The sequence below is a fragment of the Lingula anatina genome, chromosome 2 (genome assembly GCF_051362555.1).
Source record: "Lingula anatina isolate TDL-2025a chromosome 2, LinAna3.0, whole genome shotgun sequence".
Classification (NCBI taxonomy): domain Eukaryota; kingdom Metazoa; phylum Brachiopoda; class Lingulata; order Lingulida; family Lingulidae; genus Lingula; species Lingula anatina.
In genome coordinates, this window is record NC_141768.1 from 7,525,873 (window position 1) to 7,537,654 (window position 11,782).

Consider the following 11,782-nt stretch of genomic DNA (forward strand, 5'->3'; position numbering starts at 1 on the left):
TGCTTTGGGTCTCTGGACTCACTCCAGCATAGCCAATTTTAAGCTAAATGCTAAACATACTCTGATTGCAATTGGTTAAAGAAAATAAAGAAAATGTAAAATATTCTACCACCTTTTGCCAAATGTTTTTTTTTTTTTTATTTTTTGCCAAGATTATCCAACAGTATGACTAAAAGAAATTTAATCCCAGATATAGAGTGACCCCGCAGCTACCTTGCCTTGTTCTTCTGCTGACACCTTAAAATAATGTAAGTTGGGGAATATTTTTGCTATTTTCCAGACAAAATAAGTCTTTCATACAACATAGCAAACTAAAACTAAATATATAGAATTAAAGTAATGTCTTCCAAAAGTTCACCAATAAATAAAAAAAAAAAAAAAGAAAGAAACTTGCAGATGTGCTCTGCAAAGTCCAAGTGAGGAACAATAATTTTATATAAAACAGTACTGCAAGAATCCTGTTACGCAGAATTGTACAACAATGCCTGAGGTGTCTGACATTCACCATTTATTATTTTTTTCTTCATAAAATCTAAAACAAAATAGAAAAGATCTTACAGCTGGATAATGCGACATACAAACTGGTCCCTGTGCATTCTTGGTAATTTACTCTAGGTGTCCCTCCAAGGGCTTAAAACCTTTACGCAGAAATCCAGAAAAGGCCACTGATTGATAACTTGACCATAATTTTTCATTGATCTATCTGCACTCCCACTTGGGGCATGCCAAATAACAAAGTTAGATGTTGTGCAACGCAGGATCTAAGCTTTTTCTTTTTAAATGAGCCTGGAGCTTTGATAAGGAAATGTGATTTAGGCCGTAGGTCTACAGACAAAATCCATCTTGCCACTTTAATTAACCCAGTCAGGCAATGGAATCAAGGCGACACAAAAACCAATTTTGCAATCTGGCATTCTCCATGCAAATTAACTAATCTTTTGCTGTGTTTGGTCTAGGAAAACACTGGTAATGTTATTTCTTCTTGGTTCATGCATTAAATGTACATCTGATTCCATGCCAATGTCCATAAACTGGATGCTCTTCAATGATATTAATTCCAAGACTGATAAGTGATGACAGCTCATGCAATCCCCTATCAGACAAAAACAAACACTTAAACTTTCAGAAAAATGAATTACATTTCTGAAAGTCACTTTATACAATACCACAATCTTACACAAAAACAACATTTCTTGCAGCTTATCAAAAGTTTTATCATGGTAAAATCATGATGGGGGAGGAGGAGAAATGAAAAACAAACCAGAGGCTCATTATCAAAGTGACTGTAAATTTCAGAGGTTTACTACTTGGTTGCAGCTAAATGCACATTGTCTATTCCACATTCAATATCACCAGTTCCTCAAATATCCAGACTCAAGTGCATTTCTAGACATCCTCTGCAATATTCAGATTTCTCCCACTTCATGCTGACCTCAGTATCAATGTTAACCCTCATCCTTTAAGGAAACCATAGCTTTTCAAGGAATAACTAAAACAACAACAATAATAATTCATATATACATAAGATATATGATACACATCTGTACAAGAAAAGCAATCAATATGTGCCACCTTGTAACTGTCAAAAAACATGTTCAAGAGTCTGAATGTTTCATGTATAATGGATGCACTGACACTTGTACAGTATGAAAAGATATGCCGCAAACATGAAAATGTAATAACAGAAATAACAGACTTTCACATCTGACTTCATCAATTAATCAGTTCAGTGGTCAACACAAATATATCCTCAGGTGACAAAAAAATATCACTGTGTTCCTCAATCATCAAGATAGCTCAGAGATCACAATAGTGATCATATTCTAATGCAGACATTAATAACAAACACGTACAACACAAAGATACACCCTAGCTTATAAAACAGCATTTAATAACTAAACTGGCACTACATTCAGTCTGTCTGTTTCTGGAGGCTTCATGGAGGCTTCCGTTAATTTCCTGAACTGCAAAGAAGAAAGCCATACTCACGCAAAAAAGCTGTTAGTGCATGTAATTTAAAAGAAAAAAAAAGAAAAGGAAAATTCTGATCAAGAATGGGCCAAAAACAAAATGTCTGTTCAGACAAAGACAACTTCAGACTTGATACTGTACTAATACCTTCAAAACTGCTACTGTACCAACAATTTAAGACCTGGCACTACACCAATACTTTCAGAGCTGATATGTATCAATATCTTCATACCTAATACTGTACCAATACCTTCAGAGCTGATACTGTACCCAGCACTACTGTACCAATACCCTCAGACCTGATACTGTACCAACAACTTCAGACCTAATACTATACCAATACTTAAGATCAATGTACCAACAGATCCATATCTTTACTGTGCCCATACCTTTAGAGCTGATATTGTCTCATTACTTTCATAACTGATACTGTACCAATACCTTCAGAGCTGATACTGTACCAATACCTTCATACCTGATACTGCACTTAAAACTTTAGACTTAAATTTATACCAAAATTCAGATCTGAAATGATAACAACATGCACACTCAGATAATTGGATTATAAAGATTTCTCTCACTCTATCATAGAACAATCGTGGAAAATGATGAAAAATTTCACCTCATTTATATTGCTTAAATTGTGGACTCCTTATGCTTAATTTGCTTATGTTACCCTCGGATGATCAGTTACTATCATAAGCACTGCTTCTCTCACCTCTTATGAATTTAGAATACATTAGATACATAAGCTAGTTTCACAAATTTAGAATTTTTGAAAATAGTTTTATAAGACTGCTTTTTATTTATGTTCTTTGACCCCATTTCCATAGATATTAGATCGATCTATCCCTGTGGGGAGTCTCACTAAATTACTTTCAGCTTAGCCGGCTTAAGCGTCTTTCCTGCCTACTGAAGGCTGTAAGGGGGTAATTAACTATGGTGCGCGCTCGGCTGACTGCAATTTAGCGTGAACCCCCAGGAAGTTAGGTCGATCTAAATCTTAATTCCTGGATCGATCTAAATCTCTGGGAATACACCCTTTGATTGTATCTTTGATATTTTTGATTAAAAATTGGTTTGTGATGGTACAATGCAGTGAGATACTAGAATTTGATTCATTCTTGTTCTATTTAATGTTCTCTGGACTTACTACAGGCATAGATCTCATTTGACGCGAACAGGTATGGTGGTAAAACTGGTTTAAGAAGCAAATATCTGAAGTTTTCCTGCACTTCACCTTCACAAAACAAATAACTTAAACGTTTCCAGTCATACTACTTCCACCTACTGCAATGGGACAGCTAGCACAATCAATAACACGCGGATCATTGTGTGATCTATACGTGACCCTGTTTCATGTATTCCATCCGTTTACCTCATCGACATGCCGAGCATGCATCAATCAAATTCATGTGACTCAATATTTATCATCTCATTGGATTTTTGACATTCCAAGAAATAAATTTGATTGGTTTGTGGCACATCAATCGTGAAAACTGCAGTAAAAGAGGTTTTCAAGAGTGATCACATAGTAGGGAAGGTAGTGGAGAAATCTTTATATATATATGTATATAGGATGAACATTTTGCATTCTTAGTTGCTTTAGGGAAATGACAAATATTCGAAATTTTCTGACCAAAGTATTATCAAGTTCAGTCACAGTTTAAATTTGGCTAAAAAAAACAGCTATTTGGCTAAAGAAAATGGTACAGTAACCAGTTCCAGTTGTGAAAGTCCATGAAATATAAGCAATTTTGTTGGATATCAGCGGCACTGTCTTCCAAATCGGTTCAAAGTAGTCATCAGCTAGCTGAAAAGGCCTTAAGAGAAGTAGATGACACAACAGCAGAAGCCTCATAGACTGTCAAGTAAATTATATTTTAAAAGCATCCTGTGCTTTTAGAGAGGCTAGCTAATTATATGATTGTTATTCTTAGGACACATATAATGTTATCACCATGAAGAAAATACCACGCACACAATAGCATAGTGCAGACAGTTTTTCATGCACTAATGTTCCCAAAATTCATTTATGACTTCCATTAGGCATAACAAAAAAGGTGTTGGTGTCACCCTCGAGTCATCTTCAATTTGGATTAAAAAACTTTCTAATCTTTTAAAGGATGCTCCAGGGAAATATTTTGAGTAAGCTACTCATATGTTAAGGAATTTTCTACCATTGCACATCATTGGAAAAATTATATGGTTGCCTTTGTTTCAAACTTTGTTTTCATTTAATTATAAATATTACATCTATCATATATGGGAAGGTCTGTTTGGCTGAACAATCTTTTAAAGGGATAGTAACTCTTCGTATGAGATCTATAATTCACAATAAAAACATTGTAAACAGCTCATAGAAATATAATATATTCTGTTTTACCACAAAAACGGCAGTTACAGCTATTATTCTGATATCTGAGCTTGTCATCAGACCACATGACCTCCATAGATGGCTACACTCTAAAACCAAACTTTTTAGAATAAAACCAGGGACTAACTTTGAATGTAGAAATGGATTTGTTAACCATTGGTAAGTATGGGAAAGTTGTTGTTTTCTCCAGGAAAATTCATTTTTTGGCCAAAACGAACAGTTATTATCCCTTTAACTTTCAGAATAGTTACTAACATTTAATAGCTTGAAAATCCAACTACTAAATCATGGATATATCCCCTTTCAACTAAATTCATTAGCTTGGAATGGATAATCCCTTACATAGGAAATTGAGAATGCATTAAAAGGAAAAACAGCATCAAGTTACTGCTAGCAAGTACTTATGTAGTATGAATAATTCATTGAAGAATAGTTAATATCTTGAAAAAAATAAGGGAAAAGGAGCCATGAATACTCAGCACATCATCAGGAATATACCTAACATCATTATAAAATATCATCACCAGAGTTGTCAACACTCAGCTTACTTACAAGTATCAAACTCATTTTGATGTATTTTCTTTCTTTTTATTCTTTTCTATTGTAAACAGCACGATAAATAATTCATCAACTCATTCAGTATTGGCAATCTTGCAAAACCAAATAACATTATCTACGTGAAAAATAACATGCAGTTAATTCAAATGTTACACTGGAAATTTTCTCTTTCTTTTCTCTCACTACATGGAAAACCTTCACTTCAGGGTTTCTAATGTAAAACATACCCAAGCTCATGTTAAAATGAAAATGCTAAATCACTAAAAGGATAATATATCTTTGCAAAAGTACACTGGTTCGGTAAAAAAATGAAAACATTTGGTAACACAAAACATCCTAGCTTCACCACAAGGAATAGTATCATACATGAAATCTAACAAGTAGTACAGACATTTCAAATATAAATATTAAGTTTTAAACAGAAACAAATCCTATTTTGAACTCTTTTTCATGAAAACCAAAATGAATTCTATGAGAATCACTGGGCCAGTTGCTTTATTTCCTGTCATGCCTCTCAAATGTATCCAAGCACTCTTCCTGCTATCAACTATCAACACTTTATAAATCATATCATAAAGTCATTTCTCTCAAACATTATCTCACAAAACCTGAAAAAAAAGAAATATGCTGAAGAAAAAAAGCACTTTAAATCATGTTAAAAATACATCAACAAGAAGCCCACAAGAGATTACGGACTGGAAAGCAGTCCATTAATTTTCCAAGGTGTTTCAAACCATATGTCACAGTCTGATGCCCTCATTGTCTAAAGGAAAGTGAAAATGAAAGGCAACCTAAGTAAACCACCAAGATGGAAGGTCTACAGATATTTTAAGTATCATTCATAATGTAGACCAAAAGTTATCTATTCTGAGTTTCAACATTCAATGTATTCAACAGTCAATTTATATTCACCTTTTCAAATCCAACAATTAAATAATGCTGAATTTTACCAAATGTTTGCCCCTTTTCTGAAAAATTCTCTGAAATAAAACTGCAAATGTATTAAGTACATGACTGTTCTGTTTGTTGCAAATAAGCAGAATCTATTGGCATGATAAGGCTGGATACAAGCTGGAAACACAGGATTTGCATCTGGCAGGTTGTTCTACTTTATCATGGCTTTTTGCATTTATCCATAACTACAAATTACAAATCTATTTAAAGGCATTAATCACCGTGTGATTTCATATTTCATCGCTTATCTTGCCTCGAGCATTTCAGACATTAACAGTGGTTTCTTGGAAACTAGAATGAGCGCTTTCATACAAGTCTCCATGAATCTGTTTAGCTCAGAATGGCACCAGTGGTCTTACTTGTAATCAAGCTGGTTAAAACTTCTGGATCTAAGGCAGTGCTTGCCAATTCCAAAAATGAACAGCTGACCACATATTTAACTGATGGACCAGGGTTTAGATTGATAACTGCTTTGGATTTGCCAATAGTGTTTTGTAAAAACAATATCTTCACCAGTCTGTATATCCCAGATCAAATGCAGTACAAAATGAGAATGTTATGGACATATCATACCTATATCTAAAACATAATCCTATTTCATTCAGAGAACATGTTGCATGTGACTTTTATTTAAATAGTACTTAGCTGAATCTTTTTGAAACAGTGCTCTAGTATAGTTAACTTCTGGTTCACACGAAGTGCTATACATCTGACAAATGAAAAAAAAATCATGTTGCCAAGTAAAAATATAGCTGTTGATAAATTAATGTGTGCAATTTTACGTTTTATTCTAATATTAATTTGATCTTGCTAGGAAAAACTCATGGATTTACTGACAGAATATTAACTACATTGCTGATATTTTTTTCAAATCATTCCAACATCTAAATCCCTTCTTTTCCACTTGTTTGCAATTGATAATTAATGCTCTAGATAAAACACAACTCCTACTTCTATGCAATAAGCCTTATCTTTAACTTGAATTCCCAAGAGACAAATCATTTCTTAACTATCATTCTAGGATCAGTAATACTATTTGCAAGTGCTGACACCTTTTGACTTGAATCCAATCTATAAGGAGCTACTTAAATAGGAATGCAATTGAAATTAACCTTCACACTGAAAAAATGTTTTTAAAAATCTTAATAGATAAACACAGGGAAACTTCAGGAAGAAATACTGGTCTTTTGCTAGTCCTTCAGACCAGCAGGTCAAAATATCTACCAGCCATCATGAAACTCTACTGATCCAATTTTTTACAGAGTTTCTATTAGTATCCATATTATATATATCTTTATTTCAATATCTATATTTAGACAAATTCAGCTTTTTAGCATGTATAATTCTTTTTTGGATTTCTGAAAATTAAAGTCATATTATATGACCTACACACACACAAACACTCTTATACTTCGATATTCAATGATGCTGTAAAGTTATATGCATATTCATATATACACAGATAACTAACTATGAATTGCTCTAGAATACCAGAAATAAAACACCAGGAAAATCTGTTTTTAATTAGTATATTGAAATCCACTGCACGGAATGACTTTTTACAGTTAAAACTATTAAACTTCGGAAAAGCAAATGCCAATGTTGCCTTTATTCATTTACTTAGTTTTCTTTGTACAGAAACAGCATATATTATACAGTCCTACTTGTTGAGCATATTTTTATGGTTCTCACATGTAAAAATTCCAAAGTTCCAAATTAATAAAGGTTGCAGATTCATGCCATCTGCAATTGTCATCATGAGAATCTGAAATAAATATGTTGAACAGTTCCATCTTCCTCAATAAATCATTCTTTTCCTTCTCTTCTGCTACATCTCCCATTTCTTCTGGAAGACTGACCTGCATCTTAACATGAGCCATGCATGCTGAAGAGGCATGAACAATGACTTAACTGTCCAGTCTATACTGATGATATGTAGTAAATAATGCACTGTCCACGAGCCCGATATCACGATAGCATGCCGAGCGCCAGCGAGGCGTGCTATCGTGTATATCGGGCGAGGGGGTAACAGTGCGTTATTTGTCATACATACAAAGGGAAATCGTGCGTGTTCCCCACCCAAACCCCCTAACTTTGAATAGAACACGCTGATATCACCGCGCATGGGGTGATATCAAAAAATGGACTTTCCCCGCATTTACTGCCTAATTGCGGTCACCGTCCAATCATCTTCGTTTGCGTTAGTGGTTTTCTGAGTAGTTGGCTGATTTCCTGCCCATCTTCCGCACGTGGCAGTCACTCTGTCTCATTCATTGTATCGGTCCCTGCAATCCTTTTGTTTTGATATCAGCCCCGTGGTATGTATGTATAAAAAGCATACCTTCCACCGATCTTCAAATTTTCCATTAGCCCTTATCTTTTTATAAGCCTTAACATTTTAGGTCTTGATTTTTCTTGTGAAGGTACCAGTCCAGTGCGTTTCTCCTGCCACACCAAACACCGAAACAATGCTTTACTATATAGACCACAAGTCTGATTCAAAACCTAACTGTGATTGGCTCTAAGAAACCAATGACAGCACACATAATATGGAAATGGGAAATTCCCCCCAAAAACGTGGATGCATATATTGAAAAGTAAAGAGAAATACCAATTTAACTTGACATGTGTTTTGGTCTTTCAAATCAGTTAGTAACTGTCTTATCATAGGTTGAGTGAGTAGTTTAAGATCATTGGTCTTTTTTTAGTTCTCTGAACCGACAGTTGTGGACCTCTACCAGTTCATCAGTTTTTCCATCAGTCATAGTGGGTGGGAATGACATTTTAAACAATTCCATGTCTAATTCTTGACCAAAAAGTGAACATCTAAATAATCTTTTAGAAGATTAATTCACTTTGTTCGTAAATACTCATCCTGACTGGATAAAAATCCGTCAGAGAAGAAGGTAAACTTCAAAAATAAACACTGTTTTTATTGAAAAGGCTTAAATATATATTCACTAAGATCTAAAGATAATTGAAATTAAATTATACACTTATCACAAACAATTTATTACCCTGACTATCTTTGAAAACATGTCTGCTCCTTTGGAGGTTATGCCACACCCTGTGAAGTTGACAGAGGCAATGTTTCCACTGTTCTTGATGGCCTTACACAGGACTAAACAATTGTAAATAAGAAAGTATTCATAATCAAACTGACAGACAGCATTTTCAACTTAAAATAACTTCATCAGTTAAGGCAGCTTTGCTGTAAATGATATAACACAGGTATATATATATATATATATTTGAAAGTGTTTTCAACAATAATTCTAAAATTAAAAATTATCAGTAAACTTTTAACTTAAATGTATCAAATATTATCTGATTGGTTTCAAAATATTATGCACAGGATTTCATCCATCAAATGTCTTACTTTCCAAACCAGCATCTCCTATAGGGCAGTATTCAAGTGACAGGTGATTCAAAGTCCTGTTCTTTAGTATACCCTGGAGAAGATAAAAATCTGTTTAAATATAAAACAATATTAATTTTATGCTATTTTACATGTGTTGGAAATGTATGAAATACTGTCTGTGACATTTCAATATTAAATCCTATGATTATGACAAAATCATTAGCATTTAATCATGCAATGGCTTACTTTAAACTTAAATTTTTGAACAAATCTCTCTTATACAGTTGGAGATTATTGTACAGAAAACCACATGCTGAATTAATTATTATTCAATCCACTGAAGCAGTCACATTCATTTCAGCAAAGAGAATTGGGCAGTCCCTGCACTTTATATCTAGTCTCTTTGATATAAACAGTTTCCACTCAACTGCTGCATTACTAACAATACAAAATCAGGTTTCTTTACTAGTCAAGATGACTATGAAAAAAATTATACGAAAAGAAACACTTGTCAAATGGGTCTATCAAAGGACTCAGCAATATATACGATATGCACTTTATTAGCAACCTGAAAAAGGCCATACCTTAGCCAGCACAGTGAGGTCCCTCTCTCTCAGAGGTAATCCCTGCAGCTCGAGGCAGGTCAGTGATGGAGTGACAGTCAGACATTCCCGAAGTGACCTACACAGTCGGTATGTGATCTCCTTGGAGCGGATGGCAGGTGTCTTTCTTTTAAGTACCTGTGATCTGGGATCTGATAAAATAAAGGATTAGAAAGCATCCTACAAATATCCATCTTTCTATATATGTCTGTGTCTCTATCTGTATTTGATTAAGTTGGGTGTTTTATATGCATTCTTATTTCCCTGAAAAGCCTTCATCATTTTTGTTTTCTATGATTATGTCATTGCCTTTAAATGGCATCAGGTGGACAAAATGAAGAGAGACATACCTAATATTAAGCATACCAATATGGCATTTAACTTAAAAACTTTTAACTGAAATAAGAAGTTGTCTCATAGTACTCCTTTAACTTTTACAATTACATAAGCAAATAAAATATTATATAAAATGTGCCTAAAATGATTTTAACAAATCTGACACTGAAGTCAAACAACTCTATTAAACATAACTTACCAGTTTTATCTGCAACCTGTCTGTAATAACTTCTGAAAGCTATAAACTCTAAGGTTTTGTTGATCCTCAATGTGTTTAAGAGGGGAACCCAGTCATTGGCCCTGCAAAAGGGTACATTGTGTAAAATTTCTTTTAATAAATAAGAGCACCAAAAATGCATAATACATATTGGCTGTATGTAAACTTACTGACCAGGCCTTGAAGGTAATAAGATGGATTTTAAATTGTTGAGTATCATAGAATCTACCTGACTCTGTCTCCATTGACATCCAGAACCCCATCACTCAGGTGTGCCTTCACAGCTGGCAGTGGCACAGAATCCTGTAGTGCACATAGATAGTTATAGTGTGCCTCAAAGTCATAGGCTCCTCTCTGCCTAACCTTCACACTCTCTATCATGTTAGCACTCTGCATATCTGGAATAAAAATAAAAGTTCAATTGTGTTATGCCATAACTGAAAGTGAAAAAAATTGACCAGGCAATCATTCCTCTGAATAAATCTAGAATCTAACTACCTCAGGTTTTCAAGTCTTTTAACAGGCTTTGGGAGGTAGGTGATCACAACCCAAATGGTTTACAATTAAAACTTATGGTAGCTTAATGGAGATCATCCTACCTGTCAAGGTTCATTATTAGAACCTTGCGACTTCCTATCCAGATTATATCTTGAATCTTTTATTTACTTTATACCTGATTTTATCCTTATTCTCTTTTCAATCATCACACCTGATAATTCTAGAGCTGTGTTTAATGAAATAATATTTAGTTATTCAAAAATGAATTGACCCCGTGGGTGCAGAATTTGTATTTAAGAGAGATTGAGTTGAAATTGTAGAGGATACATGGATAGATAGAGTGAGAGACTCTGAGAGAGAAATAAAGAGTCTCTGAGAACTTCAGACTCTTGCTGAACATTGTTATTTTCCCCTCTCCCATGCATCAGTAATATTTTTATTTATAACCTGGGTAAGGAGTAACAAGAAAGAGATTTACATGTACATTCAATATTTTGTACCATTTCCAATTGACAGAGTTCTTAACTATTCATGATTCACATAAATCACCTGTTACTTCAGAAGAAAATATCAACTTCATGTACTTTTATCTGAGGGGTTTATCTGGATTACAAAAGATTGGTACTACCTAGCTTTGCACTTGGACATAGTCCAAGCTTTGCAGGATATTAGATTCAAATTGTTACTTTGGAATATTTTCAAATGTGTCTTGTGTACTCCTTTAAGTGAAAGGTGAACATGACGGACTGAAAATAGCAAAACTTGGAATCTTAAAAGTCACTTAAAATTAATGCCCACACACACCCCGCCTGTTCATGCAAATCATGGGTATATGTAGTTTAAAGTTTGCAAGTCAAACAGTGATTTGCTATTAAAATACATATTTTTTTCTCATTCCTTTTGGATAG

The 11,782-nt window shown here is 34.1% G+C and overlaps 1 protein-coding gene across 2 annotated transcripts in view; it reads right to left on the reverse strand.

Moving 5' to 3' along the window:
* Window positions 1-11,782, reverse strand: part of LOC106172389 (centrosomal protein of 78 kDa) — a 31,277-nt gene that overhangs the window by 19,044 nt on the left and 451 nt on the right. Inside the window, exons 1-6 of one of the 2 annotated variants that reach the window (XM_087006180.1) lie at window positions 11,503-11,527; window positions 10,606-10,774; window positions 10,359-10,459; window positions 9,806-9,975; window positions 9,240-9,312; window positions 8,878-8,981 (exon numbers count right to left, since the gene is read on the reverse strand). In XM_087006180.1, coding sequence (XP_086862306.1) covers window positions 8,878-8,981; window positions 9,240-9,312; window positions 9,806-9,975; window positions 10,359-10,459; window positions 10,606-10,772 — 615 coding nt within the window. In that variant the 5' untranslated portion in view covers window positions 10,773-10,774; window positions 11,503-11,527. Of the gene's footprint in view, window positions 1-8,877; window positions 8,982-9,239; window positions 9,313-9,805; window positions 9,976-10,358; window positions 10,460-10,605; window positions 10,775-11,502; window positions 11,528-11,782 lie in introns of those variants that run through there. The other variant, XM_013553073.2, reaches the window with a different exon arrangement.